This window comes from Euprymna scolopes, chromosome 19, assembly GCF_053919585.1.
Source record: "Euprymna scolopes isolate OS-2025 chromosome 19, ASM5391958v1, whole genome shotgun sequence".
Taxonomy (NCBI): domain Eukaryota; kingdom Metazoa; phylum Mollusca; class Cephalopoda; order Sepiida; family Sepiolidae; genus Euprymna; species Euprymna scolopes.
In genome coordinates this window covers 82,654,639-82,679,309 of record NC_136500.1, presented here as the reverse complement: position 1 = coordinate 82,679,309, position 24,671 = coordinate 82,654,639, and the positions used below count along the sequence as shown (strand labels likewise).

Here is a 24,671-nt window from a genome sequence, read left to right as displayed (position 1 = left end):
GAAGAGTGCAAGGACGACTAACCAGTAGAAAAAGAGGTAGAAGACCAACATCAAAGAATGTGTAAACATGCATTAAGCTGCATGTTTGGGGGGGGGGGGCTACATGTTTGCAATGCATGCAAATAACAGTGAGAGAAATATTTAACCAAGAGAAGAGAAACCACACAAGAAATTGGAAATATGTCTGGTTTGGAGTTTTGATTACCCAGAATTTGATTTGTTCACTTTTAAAAAACTAATGATTCTATAGACATGAGGTTCTCAGTTTCAGTTATGAGTCACTCAAGGTTTGCCAAAAATCATGGCTGTCCAGATACAATACTCGCTAATTAGTTTTTATGTTCATAGATTGGCAGCTAATTATCTCAAATGATCTTTCTGGTGCCTTTCCAGTGATTATATATATATATATATTCCAGCAGATAGGCAGTTGGTTTCTTGGATGTTTTGCAGACAACTGGGGTTTGCGTGCCTTTCAGAGAGAGATGGGCTTCTCGGAGCTTAGCTAATGGACTGTGTCTAGTTGGAGTTATGTTTTATTTGGTTGAGCTAAGAATTCTCATTTGCAAGTCTGCTGTTCAGTAAAAGAAAAAGAGTATCATTGTAACATCTAAAAAAATAAACCTTTGTTACTTGTTTTAAATTGTAATCAGAGAGGCGGTAGCACTCTCTATATAGGGATGGCCGGTACACGTCTATATACGCCTACAAAACAAAACTATCCAAATCTCAACTAAAATCAACTTATAAGTTTCAAAAAGCACATATTCTTACAGAGAAGCGTCTTACGAATCCAGCGAGTGTCAGAACGTCGGTTAAAATGTCAAAAGAGAGCAAAAAGAAAAGGGTACAAAAATGGCCAATTGTTCTTCTTTCTTCTTCTTCTTCTTTCTTCTTTCTTTTGAGACGATGTATCTCGGTGTATGAACGGTCTCTGACAACAGTTCAAGCATCAATCGGCTGCTCTTTACACGGAGAAGTGCAGTGACCCATCGCTTTTTAGTTAACTCCATAATTAAATAAGATTACGTGTAATAACAAGTTTTAAACACTATATACCCAATGTAGACAGACCACTTCGAACACGGAACTTCTCTTAAAAGGGACAGCTCCAAATAATACACCGGATGCTTACAGACGTTCCAGTTTGCCAGTGGCCTATATTTCTTGGACGCTGAATATTTGAGGTGAACGTTAAGGTTTTTTCTTTAAACAGTAACCCACCAGCGTTAATGAAACCACGAAATCTTTATCTCAGTTGATCAAAATTGTTATAAGAGTAACCTATCAGCAAGTACGACGTCAAAAAACAATGTTATAAAAACAAATAATTCTTCAGATTTTGGACTGTAAAATATGTACAAAATCTCAATGCTGTGACCAGGATTCGAACCTAGGTTAGCACGGCCACAACGTGGGGTCCTAACCTCTAGACGATCACAGCTAACACTGATGTCTGTCGCTCTTGGCAGAAAGACACATGACTACTGTCAAACTATTGAAAAATAAGGAGGAAACTTGAAATTCTCACGCATGCGCAAAAATACACATTAGCAACCATTGTTAAATGCAGCTGAATCTCTTAGCTCGCTAAGAAAAGTAGATCAGACCAGTTCTTCTAAGAACTCACCAAACGCCAAAGGAAATAAGTTAAATTAACCACAAAAGAAACTGCAAGAAAGTCATCTTCTAAGAACTCACTGGAAGCTGACCAAAAAGAATCAAAATCCAAGCCCTAGCCACAAAAATAACTAGATATTGTGGCTACTATACACAATCTACTAATAAAAACAAGTAAGTTTTCTAAAATAAACTACAATAAATTAACCAAGTAACCTCACACTGTCACTGATTAGGACTTCATATAAAGATAACAACTACACTATTGGTGTATATACCGTTCCACACTTTAACTATTGGTGACGGGGCAGTATCTCAATTCTACGAGAGTTGTCTTGCTATAAGATAAGTGATATTATAGTAAGATACACATAAGTGTTATATGTTTACATTTAATAAAAAATGCCAAAGTCAGCACGTAGTAAAAAAGCTCAGAGAAATATAGACTATGAAAAAAACAAAGTCAAGGTATTATCTGAGCAAAAAGAATACTATCAGAAAAATGCTGAAATAATAAAAATTAAGTATCATGCAAATCCTGAGGCAAAGAAGGCTGCCTCACATGCTGACTCAAAAGCATGGTATAACAGGGATCCCGAGGGGAAAAAACTGCCTCACGTGCTCTTTATAACAAAGAACCAGAAAAAAAGAAGGCTGCATCACGTGCTGACTCAAAAGCACGGTATAACAGGGATCCCAAGGGGGAAAAAGCTGCCTCATGCACAAACTATTATAAATATAAATATCAAAAACTGCCAAATCTTTGCCAAAACGCCAAAGAATGAACCAAGAAAAATTTAATAGTGAAGGTATGAACATTTTAGAACTTTATAATACTCTAACTGTTTTATCAGAGAGGCGGTAGCACTCTCTATGTAATATAGAACCGATGGAGGACCAAGAGGCAACTCCTAAGGCCCAAAACCTAAAGACCTAAAACCCAGCAGGAAGCGACCTGCTACTAATGGAGGCGGCAATGAGCCGCCTCCTAAAAAAGACAATACTATCATGAATGTAAGTTTAAAAATAAGACTGTAAGTAAAAATACTAATTAACAAGAATAAAAAAGCATTGGAAATGCAAAAGGATATAGGGATGGTATGCCAAAAAGTATACAAACAAGATAGCTATGAATGGCTAGGCACATGGAAATAGAATTGCATCCAAAGTATAGCCCTATAGCTTTTTACAACCGTAATGATGGCACGGAATGAAGATTGGAGAAAAGCTATAGGGCTATACTTTGGATGCAATTCTATTTCCATGTGCCTAGCCATTCATAGCTATCTTGTTTGTATACTTTTTGGCATACCATCCCTATATCCTTTTGCATTTCCAATGCTTTTTTATTCTTGTTGTAATTTTCCTTAGAGAGAGAATTCATTTTTACAGCGCTGATTGAGACCAGACAATTGACATTTCGACCGGTGTTGGAATAGAGCAACAAGTTTGGACCAGCCTAACAAGCAGACGATTACAACCTGTGCAGTGAACGCACACGGACATGTTCACAAATTGATTAGGTTGCCATTTTAAGTTTCCGTGAAAGCAATTTAAAACTAAAAGTAATGGCGGAGGATACTGTTGTGTTTGTCAGCAGTGTTCCTACAGTCCACCAGGACTATGAGCACTAAGTGAGACTAGAGAGTTCTTACTCAGGGGAGATAATCTCAAAGAAGAGAGAATTTATAATTTTGCTTTTTATTACACATTTTACACAGTAGTGTGTTCTTTAAAACTGTAGAAGGTACTAAATTGCAGTGTCTTGATACCGAAACTAATACGAATCTCTGAAATCTTTTAGAATCTCGTATGACAAAAGTCAAGTTAGTTATCCCTCGAGTATAAATAGATTTTTTAGTTGTCCTAATTTAAAAATTTTCTACTGGTTTGAAATTGTCATTAAATTTTTACAGTTATAAAACAGGATACAAATATTAAGTCTCAGAGTATCTAAATTGTTTATTGTTGGGTTTAAACTTTGTGTAATGATTAAATTGAAAGGAAAAAAAGTTATTCAATTTAGAAAACATTTAGAAATATTAACGTAATGTAAAAAGACTTTTTCGACTTTCAATACTTATCGGATGAATTTCCGTACAAAACATATCTAAGAACACTGCCAGACATATAAATTACCTTTGTGTGAAATTTGCAAAAGATAGGCTCAGCCGTTTTGGAACTTATGAAGAAGCACCCCCCCCACACACACACACAGACTTTTATAATAATAGTAGAGATAGAGATATAGTAAGTAGACACATTGCTCATAACAAGACTGAAAGGTTCTAATTTATACGATAAAACATTCTCACCACACAAACACAAACTCTGCAGTCATCACGCCATTCGGTACCATTCTGGTAAGCCCCGCAATCCAAGCAAGTTGGGCAACAATCTCCTTCGAGGGTGACTAAATTGCGACAAGAGTCTAACGCAGGACAAGCTGTAGCTTCACAATACACGTTGCCATGACGACAGTAGCATAACTTGCAGGAATCACTTTTGGAACGGAATTCACTGTTTGTCGGATATTGTTTACCGTCATAATCGCAGCCAGCTAAAAAAAAAAAAAAAAAAAAAAAAAATCATCCTCTGAATGTACATAAAAAGTTGTTTTATGCGTTAACAATAATTTAGCATGCATTAGTTACAGAAAAAAAAGTCTACTTGATAACAACTTCCGGTTTTGAAATTGGAAATTGACAGTTACTCACTATATTTTAGGTAAGATTTTTTTTGGACGTGGGGGACGGTAATGAATAATTTGTTTTCACTATTTTTATTTTATTATTGACACATAAGAAAACCAAACTGGTTTTATGATTAGAACGTTTTCTTTTTCTATTAAAAATAATAAAATCAAACGATTTAGAGTGTTTTTTATTACATGTAACCAAATGAAACCGTTTGTTGTTGGGGGGGGGGCTCTATTTTTTGTTTTTGTGTGTGTGGCAATTACGTGCAAGTTTTACGAACTTAACACTCAGACTTATGGTTGGTGATGATTTGGTTAACTCACTTAAAATGTTTACAAACTAATAAAATTAAAATTTTTAATAAAAAACTTCCCTACCAAAATCTAAGCGGTATGATATTATGAGAGACTGATCTTTTGATGAGCTGCTTTGCAAAACCGGAAGTCATCACCAAGTAGATTTTTCTCTTTAACCGATATATCTCTTTTCATATGACAGATAAGTGTTTGTGTCCTTTAATTACTTTCAGTTACCAAAATTTTAATTTGCTAGATATGATCGCCAAAATAAGAGAATCATATTAATCCTTTATCTTAGAACATATCGACCTCCTCTGCCCGCCTCTACTAAAAAAAAGTGTTACTGTGGGTGATGACGGTGGTTAAGTGGTTAATGACACGAATTGATGACCTGGATGTTCCAAGTTCGAATCCAGTTCTTTTCATATAGATAACTTTCACTTAAGATGTTGGCAAAGTTTTCGTTGTCTCTGTTTTAAGTACCCGATGTGTTTCTAGAAAGAATTCTAACTAGAAAAAAAAAAAACATTCGGGGAAACCAATGGTAAAAAAATCTTGGGATTCATATTATATGATGATGACTTTAAGGATTTTAAGGTGATTCTGTTTTAGGGCACAAGTTTGAATTCTGTACAAATCAACATTTTATTGAGGAATTTTTTTAATGATTAAAATTATTGATAGTATTTTCTCATTTTTAATGATGAATAATAACCTAGCATTGGAAGAATCTTTTTATGTACTAAAACGGCACTGCTTATAAAGACCCAAAAGCCACTTGAGGATAAGGGTTAATGTCAGATGGACGATGAGACAACACCGTGATGATTAGAAACATTGGTTGAAACTGGGCAGAATCTGATTATTTTAAAAGACAGACCAACAAAAACTTGTTAATATTGAACTTGAAAACGACCATGTTGTAGTCAGCTTAGAAGCAGCCCTGAGGTATTGTGTTCCAAAGACAGGTAGTTCTTGGAAAGAAACTTTGCTCATCGAAGTTCCATTTAGTTTTAGGTACACAGAGCAAGAAATGGAAATTATTGACAGTGGTTGTAGTTAAACGAGTTTTTGTTGTGAATATTTTGGGAGGGAATCATAAATTAGAGTTCAGTCGAGCACATGCCATGATAATAATGGTAGAGCAGAGAAAGACTAGCAACCTCTAATCTTTGAGAGAAGAAAAAGATGTAGGAAAGAAAAGAGGACAGTTCCAGTTAGATTTCAGTTTTGGTTTTGCATTCTATCAAAGAGGAAAGGGCAATCTGATAGGCGACAGTTCTTCATCTCGTTTCGGAATTTTTGAGATAAGGATTAATTCAATTGTTCTCATCATTTCGATCGATGTAATCTCCGACCTTCTTCAGATGTATCTTGTCAAACTGACAGAATTTCAAACAGAACCCTTTATTTAATTCACGGAGATAGCATGCTCTCATTCTGTCAACCAAGTCCTGAGTAATTCATAACTGTGTCTTTGGTCGCCCGCACTGAGTATTAAACCTTTAGCCTTCAGAAGAATGTAACTTTTGCAACTGAAGTTTTCCAAGTATTCTAACAACTTCGCCACGTCTATGACTGACTTGTCCACTGATTTTCTGTCATGAGTATCCAACAGTTTTTGTTTTCTTAGTATTCAATGATATGCTCCAAATATGTTCTTCTGTGTTAATCAATATTGAGCACCACTTAGGGGTTGTTAAGTTTTAAGCAGAGGGAGATGTTTTGTGAGCAATAAACAGTGGTTTCAACAGAATGGGACAACTCCCCATATTTCAAATTGGTTGCAGGAATACTTTTGTGATCGACTCATCAGTAGGAAGCAGGCGTGATTCTAAATAGGTTTCACACTCACCGGACCTTAAACCACCCCAATTTTTATCTCAAAGATAATGCCTATCAAAATAGACTATTCCTACAGCGAAGAGAACCACCCATGCCAAAACCAGTGCAGTAGCCAGAAAGGTGGTATTGACAACTTGGCGTGTAATATTCATGCGGTCCTGCAATGTGAATGTGCATATTTGGTGTATATTATTCCATCTCGTTAACTCCTATCCTCGAGTGACTTTTGGCCTAAATAAATGGAAAAAAAACAAATAAACAAACAAATAAATAAAATGAATAAATAAATAAAATGAATAAATAAATAAAAAAATAAAAAAACAAACAAACAAATGAAATGACCACTTACCCTCACAGTTAGGACAACACTGATCAGGTAGAGTGACTGGATATTTGCAATCAACGCTAGGACACACGAGTGGTAGACACTGCACGACGCCTTTCTAACCAAATAGAAAATCAAAATCGGGTTGTTAATGGCTTTTGGAAGAATTTTTAAAAATCACAACAAACATTACTGATTCTTTAGAATTGAAAAGTTTGAATAACGTTTTACTATTTATATATGACTAATTAAAGCACGACAAATGCACGACAAATGACCGCTGATGATTCTCTATTTATTTGATATTTAGGCACGTCATTCGCTTAACTTGGGATTTTTATGTCAAGAACAACAAGAAGCAACCGATTTAGATGGACTGACATGCTTTTTTTAATTTTATGCTAAAAATCTTTATATAAAAAAGAACATTTTTTTTTCAAACTAATGGACTGAGATTTGGAAGAATCAACTAATTTGCTGATATGTTTACTTTTCATTGTCATTTTTTTTTTCTTTTTTTTTTTTGCAAACATTTTGTTGTGGAGATTCACCCATACACAAGATATGAACTCTTCCGAACAGTATAAATTAACCGAAAGTTATGACTCTCAGGGTGGTCAGTGTAGTTTCATAGTACACGTCCATGTTCTAACTTTGACAAATCAGTCCAACAGAAACTGAACTATTTCGATGGCCCTTTTGCTGTCAGATTGATGCAAGTGTTCATCCTCCCATGCCTTGCCTCCCAGCTTTCGGGAGGAGCAAGTTTATTGCTTGTTGCCTGAGGCACCCTCATCGGGGAATGCCCACGGGGCTACTCAGGCATATTTTTTGTTGTTGAATCAAACAGTGAATTACTTTTTATTACATATGCGTTCAACAGACGCCAAAAAGCTGTAACTGGACAAACAAACATAATTTTGACTTAACTCCAAACATCTCAAGTCATGCCAAGGATTACCACCCCCATTGCATGTGGAAGGAAGAAAAAGAAAAAGAAGAAAAAACAAAACAAAAGAACAACTGTCCAATTTCCTGAAGATTAATATTTTACAATTTGAAAATTCGAGTGTTTCTTTTTTCAGTACCATTTACATGTTTACATGATAACGTACAGGTGACTACAGGAATTTAGTTAGTGATAGAGGGTTCGAAAGTATTTTGCCACCTAAACTCCATACCCTTCCCGCCGGATTAGTACGACACTGCAACCAACAAATTTTTTGTTCGTTCATAGTATTTGCATGTGGAAATCCTGACAGCGATTCTCAAAGTTACATTCCAGGCAAATTTTTGGATAACCACACTCTCACTCACAAAATGGGGTATCCATTCCGAAAGCCATTCTTAACATGAGGAGGTTGGTGGTTGGGCTACAACAACAATAACCGCTAGTTTTTAATAGATAGCAATATTTATTGAAAACAATTTCACACTCATCTGGTTTTTCTAACCGTTAAATCTTAATTTATTATCGAGTGTTTCAAACAGTGAATTACTTTTTATGTTATGTTTTCATAAGAACTTATCTAATAGACCAATTCCATCTTTCTAGACTTCTATTGCTATATAGTCGGTCAGAAGAGCCAAGGGTGGGAATCTGAGACTGAGTGATGGTTAAATCCAAACTGTAAATTTGAGCTTTGTCAAAATGTAGTCAACCCTGATCCAAGGTAACAAGTAAGGTGAAGAATGAGTGGATTTGCTCTTAACTCTTGGAGGCACTTGTCAGAGTCGTTGTCCTGTTGTGTTAAGAGAGAAGGGAAAAAGAAAAACGAGCCGGAACTCTGTGTGCAAGGGTTTTTATAGGCTGGCTCACATGACACTTGAGGGAGAGGGTTGTTTGTTGGTCAATCTATGGAGCCCTAAATGAATAAGTCATCCTACTAATCGGTAAGCATGGCATAAATTCCAATAATTTATTACATGTCATTAAAATCGATCATAGCAAACATGTTCATTTCTATACTTACGGTGCATGTACAATTATCACAATTCTCATTATTCCAGAATGAGCTTTCAAGTTTGTGACGATTGTAATCATCCATGCAGCCTGAATGAAAGAAAGGAAAAAGAAATACCATAAAATATTTTGCATGGAAATATTCAAAGTAATGAAATTTAAAACAATGAGAATAGTTGGAATAATATTGATATAAAGAAAAAAAAAATTTTGCACATAGATACACACTGTTTAACTTGTATGTGCATAATTTCATTTCTCTCTTTGTCTCTTATCTATGAAGAATTTTAAAAAAATGATGCAATTTAGAGAGAGAGAGAGAGAGAGAGAGAGAGAAAGAGAGAAAGAGAGAGAGGATTAGTGATAGAGAGAGCGAAAGGGGAAGAGAGTGAGAGACCGAGGGAGGAAGATAGATAGAGAGAGAGAGAATAAAAAAAGGAGATAGAGGTAGAGAGAGCGAGAGAGAGAGAGAGAGAGTAGAAAGAGGAAGAGAGAGAGAGAGTAGAAAGAGGAAGACAGAGAGCAGAAAGAGGAAGAGAGAGCGAGAGAGGATGGAGAGCGAGAGGAAGAAAGAGAGCAAGGAAGAGAGAGAGAGAGAAAGATAGAAAAATTAATAGGAAGAGAGTAGGGAGAGAGTGGAAGAGTGAGAGAGACAATCAAAAAGTGAGAGAGGCAATGAAATAGTGAAAGAGAGAGAGGGTGTGAGGAAGAAAAAGAGAGGAAGAAAAGGAGTAAAATAGGGTGGGGGAAGAAAGCATTTCCATTCTTAATATTTTCATAATGTTCATATTTTTTTAAAGTTTTGACTTGGGGTGAAATACTGAATCAAATCATGATCATGTGTTATTCTCTTTTTATTCATATTCGTATGTGCTTTTTTGACTTTTTCCCCTTCCACCCACACCTACACATGCACATTATTGAAGAGTTGAATGAATATTGAATATAATAGCTAGTCTTGGTAACATATACCAGAAAGAACAGTTGGAAATAAGTCATACACCATATATTGTGCCTATGCAATTCATACAGCTACGTACCTATGCAACGGAGCTATTATACTTGACATAGTGATACGAGACAAGGAAAAAGAAGCAACCTTAGTTCGTGTCCCCATTAGCACTGGGTTAAACAGGGAAAATACCAAGGACTTATGTACAGCATGAAAAGAAACTGGACGCTTAGAAACATTTCCATCATTCCAGTTAATTATAGCAGCAACCGGACATATGAAAAAGAAAAGAATTGCAAAAACTACCAGACAAATATACCCTACGGACCAAGTGCAAGAGAGATACAAACAATTGTGCTGAAAGTGACGGTTAGAATCCTAAAAAGATCTCTCAGTTGGAATGTATGAAATAGCAGGTGAATATTTGGCATATGGTATGATATCCCATTTTCAACTAGAACAAAATAAGAAAATTAGAAAAAAAAAAGCGAAAAAAAAAAAAATTTGAATGCCTACTAGACACTATGCTTAACTGTTTTAGGTCTCTCAGGTTTGTCAGAACAATCTGGCATACTTCAGCCTACAAGTAAACCCTGGCCAAATATTAAAAATAACATAGTATTCGCAGCTCCAAAAAGATCCCTTCATCATGGCTATACATTAGCTCATAAAAGAAATGGTGAACCTTCTCTTAGTGATGTTACCTTAAGTAACACCAGTTAGCTGGATACTCCACCGGACAAGTTGAATGCTTGTCCTGGAATCTCCTAGACCAACAAACCACAAGAAAAATAAACTATAACATATTTAAATCGTAAATTGAGCAGAGAACAATTAATTATATATTTTTTTTATTGGAATCTTTTCAGATGAGTAATTTGTATATCTATTTATTTATTTGTGGACTGTTATCTTCATCTTTGTAGTTGTTTTTTTCACCACGTTTCAGCCAACTCATTCCCTGGCTTTCTTCAGGTGATTAATCACAATGGGATATGAATGCCGAGTCCAATAATTGTATCTCCAATAATTACTGCCTTCCATAGTTGTTGTCTCACCACGTTTTGGCCAACTAAAACTGCTGACCTGCTTTGGGTAGGACTGAAACTGCTATCTTCAGAAAATGCTTGCCTGAAACTGTAAAGATTCAACACCTCTATCCACTGTGCCACAGGCACTGAAGTGATTAATCACCTGAAGAAGGCCAGAGGATGAGTTGGCCGAAATGTGAGGAAACAACAACAACTATGAAGATGATAATAACAGTCCGAAAATAAATAAGTGAATAAATCTATATATAAGTGAAATTTGTGTGTGTGTGTGTGTGTGTGTGTGTGTGTGTGTGTGTGTGTGTGTGTGTCGGTACATTTCCCTATAAAACTACTCTGTCAATTTTCTTTGACATAAGGAATATTGAGATTTGGGAAAATCTTTTTAATCAGTTTTCAAAAGTTCAACGATTTGACCTTTGAAAACTCTACCAAACTCCTCTGCCAATTTTGAGTCTAAACACTTGAAATTTTAGATGTAGGTTACTTAGACATGGATCAAACTTTTTTAATTTGATTTGATCCCAAAACAATAAATGCTAAGTCGTCAAAATTGGGATCAAAGGCAAAAAATTTTGACCTCTGCGGTCTCTATCATATTATTCAGCCAATTTTTAGTTTAAACATTTGAAATTTTACATAAAGTGTATTCAGAGATAGGGCAAGCTTTTTAATCGGTTTTTGGTCAAAAGTTTGGCTGCAAAGGGGGTCAAAGTTCAAAAGATTTTACCTTTGCGGTCTCTAGCAAACTATTCATCTAACTTTGGGTCTAAACATTTTAAATTTTACATAAAGGGTATTCAGACATGCAGCAAGCTTTTTAATTAGTTTTTGGGCGAAAATTTGGCTGCCAAGAGGTCAAAGTTGAAAGATTTGACCTTTGCAGACTCTATTAAACTCCTCCGCCAATTTTGGGTCTAAAGAAATTTGAAATGTTGGTTACCTGGATATGAGTCGAACTTTTTAATATATATATATATATATATATATATATATATATATATATATATATATATATATATATATATATATATGCACATAAAGTTATGAACAGTCCATAGGGCCCGAGCAAAGCCGAGCTGAACTGCTAGTATAATAATAAATACAAAATCTGCTTTAATCAAAATACCATATTTAAGCGTATTTCACGACCGGGCAATGCCGTGCAGCCAGTTAGTATATTACAAAGCCATAAACATTATCTTATAATTAGAACCTATCATGATAATAAGAAGCTCAATATACTAGATAGAGTAATTAAAGAAAACAAGAAAAATTCATGATGAAACTAAAAATTGAACAAATTACAATATTTATTTAGCCATCAAAAATTCAAACAGCGAATTAAAATACAGAAAAATCTTTAACCCATGGATTTTCAAAGATAGGCTCTTTTATTCAGAGGATAAACATTAGTAAAACATGCATCACTGATTAGCATAATTTGAAATTATATATATATGAAAGGGGGGGAGATCTCAGTAATTAAAGGAACAATGTAGATAAGTTGAAAATGATATTTGTTAAAAGGAAAAGGTTAGAATCGAACCCGGTATTCAAAAGTTAAAAGTGACTACATATTGCAATTTAGATACGATTTTCGGAATGTAGTGCAACTGTCTATTGTGTTTAGAAATAACGATACAACTGGTGAGGTCAGATATCGGACAATGTAAATTAAGGAATGTCTTTCTTTTGTCGGGAACGTGATGGATGTATATGATATGTAAAACCCACGTGAGAAAACGTTCACGTGGCTGGAGCACGTCTCTGACGTCACAAAGAATATTTCCAATATATTCCGTGAGTCAGAGTAGAGTTCGGGCTGAGTCGAGTTCGGAATCAGAGAGGAGAGTTAAGTTAGCTGAAGCCCTTTTGGAAGCGACCAGAAAAGGAAACAAGAAAATGTAGACATCTAAAGGCAATTGAATTCCTGATCATCATCCAGCCAATTCCTGGATTAAATGTCATCACATATTTTGTAAACCTGTTGTCTTCGTCGTTATCTCATCCAACGAAAGGTAATGTGCTTTTGTCTATCATTTGTAAACGATGAAACACCCTCCTTCCGTAATGTTAACTGCATCCACCTTCATCAGTAATAAATTCGAATCTCCTATGTTTTATAAATATGAACTGTGTGTAATCTATTATAATTGTCTCATCATCTGTTATATGTCTCCACAACGCAATACATATAAGAAACATGTTTGTTAAACTAAAAAGCATTTTAAATAGAATAACTGATCAAAAATCAATCGATCAACTAATAAGCTGGTCACTCAATGATTTCGAGAAATAATAATCTGTGAAGATAAAGAATCTGAAATTCAATTGAGAATTGATTATGGGTTAAGGATTTTTCTTTATTATAATTGCTCGGTTGAATTTTTTTTTATTTTTTATTTCTATCATGTTTTTTTTTGTTTTTAAGAAAACTTCTTAAGATAGTCTTATTTACTGGAAGATAATGAAAACGAAACTACTATTAAAGCATCACGATAGTTTCAAGGATGGAATACTGTTGCCATATCTGGGCAGGAGCTGCCAAAAACAGCCTATCATGCCTTGACAGAGTACAAAATAGACTTTGTGGTTTAGTGGGGGATGCCCTTTTCTCTACCCTGCAACCTCTCTCCCACAGAAGAGACGTTGTGAGCCTATCCTTGTTTTATCGTTATTTTCATGGCAGGTGCTCGTCTGAACTCCAATCCCTGGTCCCCCCTCGCCAATCTTTCACGAAAAACACCCGTCTAGCTGAATCCACTGTGAAAAATTTCCCCCACTCTATATCAAAACGCGGATTCCATGAACAAAGCTTCTTTCTTAGAACTGCACGCCTGTGGAACTCTGTTCCGTCTGCCTGCTTCCCTCAGGACTACAACTTGGATGTCTTCAAGTCCAATGTTAACAAATTCCTAATGAACCGCCCCCCCCTAATTAAACACTTCATCAAATCTCCACACTAACGTAATGTACTTGCAATAACCCTTATCCCTGAGTGGCTTCCGGGCCTTGATAAGTGGTGATCACTGTGTAAAAAAAAAAAAAAAAAAAATCACCGGTATGTTAAACTTTAACTTTAACTATTTATTTAAATTAAAAAGTAATTTCCGGAAGAAACGTCGACGTAAAAAAAGGAAATGATGAAAAGTGGAGCATTTCTTCATATTACGTAAGCTACCGTCATTTGTGATCTCTCTCACACTAATTCCCTCTCTCTCTATCTTCTCTCTCTCTCTCTCTCTCTCTCTCTCTCTCTCTCTCTCTCTTTCTCTCTCATCAATGAAGTTAAAAGAAATTGTATTTAATCTGGAGAAGAAGGGAAACAGGGAGGAAGTGAAGTAAGAGATACATGACTATGTATAAGAGAGGGGGAGAGATAGAGAGAGATAGAGAGAGAAAGGGAGATTGTTGGAGGAGAAGGAAGATTCTTTGTCGATTGGTTTAGCACTAAATAAGGACGGGAAAATGCTGAAATTTAAATTTTTAGTAGGAAAGCCAAAATAAAATAAAATAAATAAAAAGCAAATACATTTCGCATAATGAATGGAATAATTTCGAGGAAACGCAGAACATTCTGATAGAAATATAATTATTTCAATATGATAACAAATGTATTATACGAATTTTGGGCCCTGGTATAGCAACATGATACCAAATTAAAAAGTTTATTTGGGACGTTAACATAAAATAAAAATGGTCTCAAATCCACGGTCTATCTTTTTTTTCTTCTTCCTTACATACGGGGGGGGGGGCCAAAAGTAATGCCTCCCACTTTTTTATTCCGCCCGAATGGATCAGAAGGGATTTCAAATTGCATTGTTATGATGACTGAACTTGTGCATTCATGACCTGAAAGTTTGATCTCTCTGTTGCAGATATTGAGGGTGCGAGACTCCAAGAAAGCAACTCCTGTCATGGGCGTGCATCAGAAGCAGAGATGCATCATTGAATTTGTCCATGCAGGGAAAATTATACCGATCAACATTCACCGGCGCCTATTGAACGTTTGCGAAGCTGATGTAGTTGATGTCAGCACAGTTAGGAGATGGGTTCGTCGATTTCAGAGTAGCAACAGAAATGCAAGTGACAAAGTGCATTCCTGGCGCCCATGCATTGCCACCACCGCATCGCTGGCAAAAAGTGCATCGAGAATGGTGATGACTATGTAGAAAAATAAAATGTGGACCGCAAACAGTCACTCGTTTTAATGGTACCACTCCTGTATTTTCAGCTCTTCATTTTTCTTTAGTTAAAAGATAGGATGCGTTACTTTTGGAACGATCCTCTTCTTATTCTTATTTTTCTTTTTAATTTTCAGTTATTTAAATAAGCGTGGAAAAGTTTTTTTAGTTATGAACTCTTTAACATAAATTCAAGGCTGTAGTATTATCTTCCTTTTCTCACAGACACAAACTAGAGTGTGCCAAAGTCTTTTTGTGAAGATATATGACTCTACGATTTGTGTTATAAAAAAAAAGGATGTACAAATCGTCTCTCCTTTTTCAGCCAAAAGGTGCTGGAGACAATATCAGTCAGACCGTCTTTTCCTTCCTTCGGTTTAACCGCCGAGAAGAAATTTTACCACCATCTGCGCGATCACACACTATTCAGGCTTTCCTTTACTCATTCACTCACGCATACATACATACATACATACATACATACACACATACATACATACATACATACATACAGACATTATTTGCAGACTCTCTTTGCATACATTCTCAAGTGTAACAATGTGGATGCGCATATAGCAGCAGCAGGTGTACGACAGCCAACATATGTAAATGATAGAGCCGTGTGTGAAGTGACGTCACAGCGAGAAAGAAGGAAAGAAAAAGATTATATATATATATATAAAAAAAAAAAGAAAAACGTGTCCCGAGAAGGAGAGAAATATACGTGTTACACACATGGCCCGAAAGTGATACGGAATCACGTGTCCTAAACATGGCCAGACAAAGATAGAGTACCACGTGTTCGACATGGCAGAGTCTTGTTAAGCACATTGGCGTATGAGAAGACTTTTGAACAAGAGACAAGGCATTATTCTGGAAGTACCTGTAAACAAATGTCTGTTGTTTCAACTGAAAAAAAAAGTAAATCAAATTCTTTTCATTGTCTTTGTTTCTTTGCAACTGTCTGTATACAACGTGTGGGTTCTAAGTGTTCATGTAGCAACTATGTTATACAAGAACACAATTTCATAGCGAACCAATAAATGCTGTTTTTGCATAGTTCATTGTCACTTTGTTTTCATTGGCATGCTTGTATTTGAACATATATGAACGTATATAGGATAATCGGCACTGCCCAAGAATTGGCCGTGGTAGTCTCATCTTGTACGAGTTACAGGCATAGACGAAAACCTATCTAATCTGATTATTTCAGGCTCTGTGGTATCTTATCTTCTTTATATTATGACTAGTCTGGGCCCTCGGCGTTGCCCGGGTGTTTGTAAGTGTGTTGAGCAAAAAAAGTTGTAGGCAAGCAGGTTCAAACCCGTGGCGCAAAAGTGGAAAAGAATGTGGAGGTGTGTGTAAGGGTGTTGGTTGAGCAAAAAGAAAAAGGAGAAAAATTGCGAGCGCAAAAAAAAAAGTGGTAGTAGGCAGGCAGGCTCGAACCCATACTGTGAAGGAGGAAAAGAATGTGAAAAAAAATGTGACGCGTTAGCTGTTGCGCCCATCGCCAAATTGGAAGTGACGTAGGTAAAAATTAAGGCTAGAAATCGAAAAGAGAGGATGACTTTCGAAAATATCGGCAAAAAAGCGACCCCTCCCAGTAGAAAAGTGCCCAGTTGAGGGTGAACGGATTAATGTTTTTGGCCAATTTTTTATATTTATCGTCCAAAGGGTCGAGCTTCAAAATGATACCGATCTCGTGAAAATCCGTCGCCTATGTCAAAAGTTTTGCCAAGATATACAAACACACATACATTTAGACAGACAGGTGATATTTATATTATAGAAGTCGATTGCCCCCTATTTCATTGGCTATTATAACTTTAGAACTATTTGGTATTATACTAAAATAAAATGTGGTTACTGAAAGACAACACTTATTGAAAGAAAAACAGAATTTGTAATCCAGTGTACTCTTTTTCACTCTACTACCTTTTTCTCACAGAAAAGACTTTACTAGTCTTTCTCTACTCTATCGTTATTTTTATGGCTGGTGCTCGGCTGAGCTTCAATCTATGGTTTTCCCAATAAAACATTCACAACAAAAAATCGTCTAGCTACAACCACTGTCAATTTTCCTTTCTCCTTCTGTGTTTCAAACCAAACAAAACTTCCATGAGCAAAGTTTCTTCCTAGAACTACCTGTCTGTGGAACACAATACTGCAGGACTGTTTCTCATGTGACTGCAGCATGGTCTAATGTAAACAAATTCCTTGTTGAGCCGTCCCTTTAAATAATCAAATTCTACCAATCTTCAACCACTCATCACGCTGTCGTCTCACCATCTACCTGACACTCATTAAACTTTATCCTCAAGTCGCCTTTGGGCCTTGATAAGTGGTGACAGTAAAAACAAAAATAGAAACATTGATTTTATTTCATTGATAATGATTGAGTTTTTGAGGGAGACACTCCAAACAGAATACAAATACTATCAGCATGCTTGTCTTTTTTTCTATTCCGTTTTTTCTACCGGAAGTTCCCTCTTTTTGCTCCTCTCTTCTTTCTTCCGGTAAGCAACCTTCTGGGAACTTGTTTCGTGTTGTGTTGTAATTTCGACTGTCTGTAACTCTCGTTTCCCTCATTTTGTCCTTTAGTTCTCACCTTCCACGAGCAAGGTTTCTGACAAAGGGGGAAAGAATTGCTGTTTTCTAGGTCAGAATCTATCCATCTAACACTTATCGTTGGCTAGTTTTTGACCTTGAAGTTGCATTTTTTAAGCTTCTTACATCAAGTGGTTTCATGCCTTGTCTGGAGCGATTGCCACAGAAAAAAATAAATTCTAAAATGACATACAGCAGCAGCTGATACTTTGAAATGGTTACACATGTATGTTCAGATGATACTAAACTTTGATGTTCTTACTGCAACTGTTATATCTACATACTTATACAGGGTGGAACGATAAAATTGTCGCCCTAAAGAAAACGACACTGCGGCTTTATTTTCAAACTTTTATTGAAAAAAATATCAATTCAGGTAACTTGATTATGTAGTAGAGCTGACATCTATTCAATCACCGGGTCTGGAACTGTGAACATGCCTTTTCCACAAGTGCTGGCAGAGCTCGGTGAATATTCTATGGTTGACAATGATCAGGCTGTCTTTGGTATTATGGGAAGTCATGTTGGTGATGTTTCCGATGTATGACCAAACGAAGTAGTCCAGTGGATTCAGGCTTAGAGAGGAGGGGTTGCCAATGAAAGAAGGGTCCAAAGTCATAGTCCTTCTGAAGCTAAGCCTGGGTCTCTTTGGTCTTGTGGGCTGACACCGAATCTTGCTGCCACACCCAAGGTCTGCCAGCGACCAGCTGATTGTACCAGGGGATCACGACACTCTTCAGCACTATCAGATACACTTTGGTGTTGATTTTCAAGCCAACTTCGAAGATGTGAAGTGGCATGATGTGGCCCTCACTTGAAATCACACCAAAGATCATAATTGTGGGTCGTCTGATGCGTTGAGCTGTGTCCTCAAGCTTTGAACTGTCCAGATTTGCATTTTGAGGGTGCTGGCAATGGTCCTGTTGTCAGAACTTGGATTGCTAGAGAGCATTAGTTGTACAGCAGCGCATCTGCAATCTTGCTTGTTGAACATTGTGTCACTTTCAGGCATAATAAAAAGCTCCTATCGCTCTTGAGATTTGTACACAACGGACCAACTAGTCTGCAACAAAAAAAAAGAAGGAAAACCAGTTTTTATCAAGCGGAAATGGAATCATGTCGTCTTTTCTAAAGTGACAATTTTATCGGTCTACCCCGTATATAGAGGTAGATTTATGATTTTCCAAAAGTTCAACTCGGCAACAGTGACAACAGCCATAATAAAATGAACTGAATTCTGTTCACTTTTAAAAATCAATATCTTTTAAATATTAATATCAAACGTACCCCCACAGGTCAACACATCTCCGGTTTGTCGATTGTACCATTCAACCTTACATCGGCCACAACCTTTTACTTGACACACAGCATCAGGAAATCCTGAAAAGAAACAAAAGAAAAAAAAAATGACGACTGAGCATTAAATATCCAGGTCGGGTATACCTAAAAAATATTTTAACAAAAAGAGGTGCACCTGAAAACTAGATACAAGAAAAAAAAAACATAATAGGATCAAGTGTTAAAAAAATCAAATAATTGTCGGATGCACCAAAAGGTCAATTGAATAAAAAAAATATATAATGCTCCTAGCATCAAGGACCATCTGAATGGGAAGAGACAACATAAATATGAGCGATTGTCAAAAGATAAGAAAAATCCTGGATGCATGAAAGGTCATTTGGCAAGAAGTACATATAAGTGCAAGCGAGTCATACCGGATGAAAAAAAAAAAAAAATGGGTTGGATTATCAATTCACCAAATAAAATCCCTTGAGAGCATGGCTACAGTGACAAGGTCGTCCTACGAGGGCGTTTGAAGTGGTATCTAATATTAATATGGTTGCTTTGCAATTTGAGGCCTAGAAAATCAACCTGTGAATTCCTGTGTGCGCATCTTCCTCCTAATTACATGCTATCCTCACCGTCACCAAAACTAAACATATGCCGTTATATTTTCACATAGCAATGCGTCATCATTATTTCTAAACACAGAAGTAAAAAAAAAAAAAAAAAAAAAAAAAAATGAACCACCGTCTTTTGTGTAGTGTCGGTAAGAAATGAATTTTTTTTACTTTGTATGGAAATAGCTCCAGATAAGGTATGAAGCCACTTGATGTAAAGAGTTTTAAAAAAAACAAACAAAAAAAAAACAACAAAACTACTAATTAAAAGGCAGAAACTATCGAACTATAGGTATGAGATGGATCAATTCCTATCCAGAAAACAGCAATTCTTCCCTCTTTTCAGAAACAACGCTTGTGGAATATGAGAACTAACAAACAAAATAAGGCTGCCGAAAGTAACTCTAGAGTCCACTTTCTATTCTCCTAAATGTTATTATAGTTTCTGATTTTGAAGTAATAGTTTTTTACCTCCTTATGTCAAGTGGCTTCACGTTTTGTCTTTTTGCTACAAATGCCTTCTCTCCTACTTAGCGACCAATTAGAAAATTCACTTTCTGAATAAAAAGTTGTGTTTTCACAAGATCGGTAACGTTTTGAAGCTCGACTCTTCGGACGACAAAAATCAAAAGTTCCTACCATTGTAGGAAATTTTCACACTGTGGGTCAATCTGCATTTCAGCTAATAAGCAAAAGCCTGAACTTTTTTCTACTTAGCATATTTGTGATTAGTTGAAATTTCGCTTGTTAGACTATTTACGACCGCTTTACCTTTGGACTTTTGAACACTAGTTTGAGATTGTATTGAACATATCGTTGGGATATTTAAGCATATGATGAGAGCTCGTCCTCATACAGGACTCATGGTAAATAACAATGAAAATAAAAAGCCTCTAATATAAGCTCTATTATAGATACAGGCACTAATGTTTCATGCTTATTCAATCATTAGTGTAGGAGGCGACAATTTCTGTCAATTGGGAGATTCAAACCCATCCACAAAGCCACGTTTGACTCCATTTGCTAAGCTTTTACCGTCAGCCACCAAACAATCGTCACGAGAATGAAGGGAATTAACAACCATGGTAAGTGTTCGTCTGAACTCCAATCCCTGGTCCCCCTCGCCAATCTTTCATGATAAACACCCGTCTAGCTGAAACCACTGTCAATAATTTTCTCCACTCTTTATCTGTGCCTAAATCAAAGTGTAAATTCCATGAACAAAGCCTCTTTCTTAGAAGTGCACGACTGTGGAACTCTCTTCCGTCTGCCTGTTTCCCACCTGACTACAACTTGGATGTCTTCAAGTCCAACATAAACAAATTCCTGATGAACCGCCCCCTTAAGTAAGACACTTTATCAAATCTCCAATACTAACGATTACTACGATACTATCCCATTGATTACTGTACACGCAATAACCCTTATCCCTGAGTGGCTTCTGGGCCTTGATAAGTGGTGACTTTCATGTAAAAATAAAAAAAAACAAAAAAACTAATAAATCCACAATTCAGGTGCAGACATTAGACAATCTAGTGTGTTCAAACGCTAGTGGACTGCCTCTTGTTCTATACTAGCCTAAGTGCCTGACATTGGCCATGTGTTTGGAGGTGTGTGTTGAGCAAAAATAAATAAATAAAAAAATAAATAAATAAAAAATAGTAGTAGGCAGGCAGGCTCGAACCCGTACTGAGAAGGAGGAAAAGAACATGAAAAAAAAAATGTCTTTGCTGTTCTGCCCATCGCCAAACTGGAAGTGTCGAAAGTATAAATTAAGGCTAATCAATTGAAAAGAGGGGATGGCTTTCGAAAATATCAGCGAAAAAAAGCGACCTCTCCTTGTCAAAAAAGGCTCCAGTTGAGAGTGAAGGAATTAATGTTTTTAGTCAAGTTTTGATTTTTGTCGTCTGAGCTTCAAAACGTTACCGATCTTGTGAAAATCCGTCGCCTCTGTCAAAAGATTTAGGCAGACATACAAACATACAAGCATTTAAACAGACAGGTGAGATTTATATAATAGACTAGCGGGGTACCCAGTGTCGCCCGGGTGTGCTGAGGTGGGAGGGGGTAAATAAAAAAAATTGAAAATAAAGAATAAGCGAACGTAATAACCCTGTTTAAATATTATAACAACAACAACAACAACAAAAAGCTAACGTGATGCAAAATAAATAAGCGAACGATGTTAAAACTTCTTTTAAAAAATCGGAAAAACAAAAACAAAAAAAACAGCGAACGTGATGGAAAAACATTAAAAAAAAAACGAACTAAAAAATGGCATAAATATCCTGTTTCAATATTAAAACTTAACTTTCTAGAGAGAGAAAGAGAAAAAGAGAGAAAGAGAGAGAGAGACACACACACACACAGAGCCAGAATAAGGGAAATAACTGAGTAGAAAAAGTTACTTCCCTTTATGTTAGACTAGCGGGGGTACCCGGCGTTGCCTGGGTGTTTAGAGGTGCGGGGGGGAATCAAAATAAAAGAATAAGCGAAGTAATAACACTGTTTAAATAGTATAAAAAAAAACAATGTTAAAACTTCTTTAAAAAAAACGAACGTAATGCAGACGAACGATGTTAAAATTTCTTAAAATCGGGAAAACAAAAAGAAAAAAGGAAAACGTGAATGTGATGGAAAAAAGAAATGAAAAAACGAACGTGAGGCAAAATGAACGATGTTAAAATTTCTTTAAAATATCTGAAAAAAACAAACAAAAAAAAACAGCGAACGTGAAAAATGGCATAAATAACCCTGTTTCAATATTAAAACTTAAAAAAATCGAAAAAAAAATCTGATATCTTGGCTCGAATTTGCAATCTTTAGATAACGACACTGCTACTATAATGACTGGTCTATGACCGCCTAAGCGAAATTAGGTCGTTTTTTTATATTTAAACTAATTAAAGAAAGAACGTTTTTTGCGCATGCGCGTTTGGCTAAATTGTCATGAAGGAACGATTTTTTGCCACCCCTCCCGGTAGAAAAGTGCTCAGTTGAGGGTGAAGTAATTAATGTCTTTAGCCAATTTTTCGATATTTGTCGTCTGAAGGGTCGAGCTTCAAAATGATACTGATCTTGTGAAAATCCATCGCCTCAGTCGAAAGTTTTGCGAGACATACAAGCATACATACATACATTAAAACAGACAGGTGTGATTTATATTATAGACTAGTAGGGGTACCTGGAATTGCCTGGGTGTTTGTAGGTGTCTGTGTTGGGGGAGGTAGATCAAAAAAGAAAAACAAAGTTTTGGTAGGAAGGTAGGCTTGAAAACAAATATTAAAAAAAACAAAGAAAAACCAAAAAAAAAAAAAACCCAGCGAAATAAGTTTTGGGAGAGAGGTAGGCTCGAACCCGATAGGGGGGGGTACCCGTGTGTGTGTGTGTGTTGGGGTGTGGTAGATCAAAAAAGGCTTGAATTAAAAAAAAACGAACAAAAACAAAAAAGAACAGCGAAAAAATGTTTTAAGAGGGAGGTAGACTCGAACCTGAAGCCTTGAGGTTAATAGTCTAATGACATACCAAGAGGCCAGAAAGCCAAGGACTTTGGATTTGTCAAAAATAAGCATTTAAAAATTGAAGCTGGTTTTTCTAGATCAAATCTTATGCCATAGCAGCAAACATTTTCACAGTGCGAATTTTGTTGTAATTGTAAGATAAAAGTGGCCGAAATAAAATATATTTACGACCATGTTTCGTAATTGTTAGATATTATGATCTATGTAGCATATAAAAGGTTATAAGAATGAGCGAGCAAGCCGAGAACCACCCCGAAAAAAGCCTTTGGCAGACATACAGAAAAAATGCACACAAACACACATTTTCGCTTTTATCTTCTATATATATAAAAGCGAAAATGTGTGTGTGTTTATATGTTTCGCACAAACTTTCGACACAGGCCGTGAATTTTCGCCAGATAGGTATCGTTTTCAAGCTGGAACCTTCGCCCGACAAATATCGAAAAATTGGTCCAAAACATTAATAAACTAGCCATTTTTGTACAGGCAGGGGTAGCAAAAAAAAAAAAAAAAACATCCTCTCATGACAAGATGACGCTACGCATGTGCATATGACGTCGGAACATGAATTCGTTGAAATATTTAAAAAAAAAAATGACCTAATTTAGTCAATGTCCTCTTAGCTCAGTTCATTAGAGCGCAGCGTCATTATCTAAAGGTTGTGAGTTCGAATTGTGGTGTGAGATGTCTTCTTTTTTTCAATTTTTAAAGGTTTAATATTTAAACAGGGTTATTTAAGCTATTTTTCACGTTTTATGTTTTTTTTTTCATTTTTCAGATTTTTGTTTTCATTTTTCAGATTTTTTTCGTTTTTTTTTGGTTTTTTCATTACATTCGCTTTTTTTGTTGTTTTTGTTTTTCCGATTTTAAGAAATTTTAGCATTGTTCGTTTGCCTTACATTAGTTTTTTTGTTGTTTTTTTCTTCAATTTTTTTAAGTTTTAACATTTTTGTTTAATATTTAAACAGGGTGATTACTTCGCTTATTTTTTTGTTTTGATTTATCCCCCCCCGATCACACACACACACACCTCTAAACACCCGGGCAATGCCGGGTACCTCCACTAGTATTTATAGATTTCCCAAACATTGTTCATCCTTAAGTAGTCTTAAAGGGGTTTGATAATATATATCTTCTATTATATAAAGGGTAAATGTCTGTGCTTGTGTGTTTGTATGCCTGCTAAAAACTTTTGTCATCCGCATAGTACAGGCACCAACGAGCTATCGTTAGAAAGAGCAATCGCTTGGACAAAAAATATCTACCATTATTTCCTGTAAAAATATCGTTTTGTTTGAAGGAGAGGGTCAGATCAAAAACCTTGCTTTCAATGCATGCGTGAATTGTTGATACGTTCTTTTGTTTTAAATAGCTAAATTTGCAACTTTATAGCGTGGACACATCGATGAAAGTGTTTGGTTACTAATTTTGGTAGTGCGAGTTTGCTCCCGGCACACGTCATTTAAAATTTTTTTTTTTTTTTTTTGCTTATGAAATTTTGCTTTCTGTTTCATTTCTGACTGATGGTACCCAAGTCCGTTTTTTTCTATTTTGTTTGTTTACGACCGGGGAATGTCGCTCCCCTTCCGCCTCTGTTGCCACAATATTCCACCCTCCTTCCGCTGTCACAATTTTTTCTTTTTTTTTTACTACCGGACAACGCCGGGCGCCCCTTCGCTAGTATATATAGAAAAGTACATAGT

The 24,671-nt window shown here is 36.1% G+C and overlaps 1 protein-coding gene across 4 annotated transcripts in view; it reads right to left on the bottom strand.

Moving 5' to 3' along the window:
- The window catches only part of LOC145239792 (uncharacterized), a 364,141-nt gene that overhangs the window by 157,760 nt on the left and 181,710 nt on the right, over window positions 1-24,671 (bottom strand). For all 4 annotated transcript variants that reach the window (XM_080103293.1, XM_080103291.1, XM_080103294.1 and 1 more), the window contains exons 21-24: window positions 18,834-18,926; window positions 8,762-8,841; window positions 6,813-6,906; window positions 3,936-4,180 (exon numbers count right to left, since the gene is read on the bottom strand). In XM_080103293.1, the coding sequence (XP_079959419.1) occupies window positions 3,936-4,180; window positions 6,813-6,906; window positions 8,762-8,841; window positions 18,834-18,926 (512 nt within the window). The remainder of the gene's footprint in view (window positions 1-3,935; window positions 4,181-6,812; window positions 6,907-8,761; window positions 8,842-18,833; window positions 18,927-24,671) is intronic.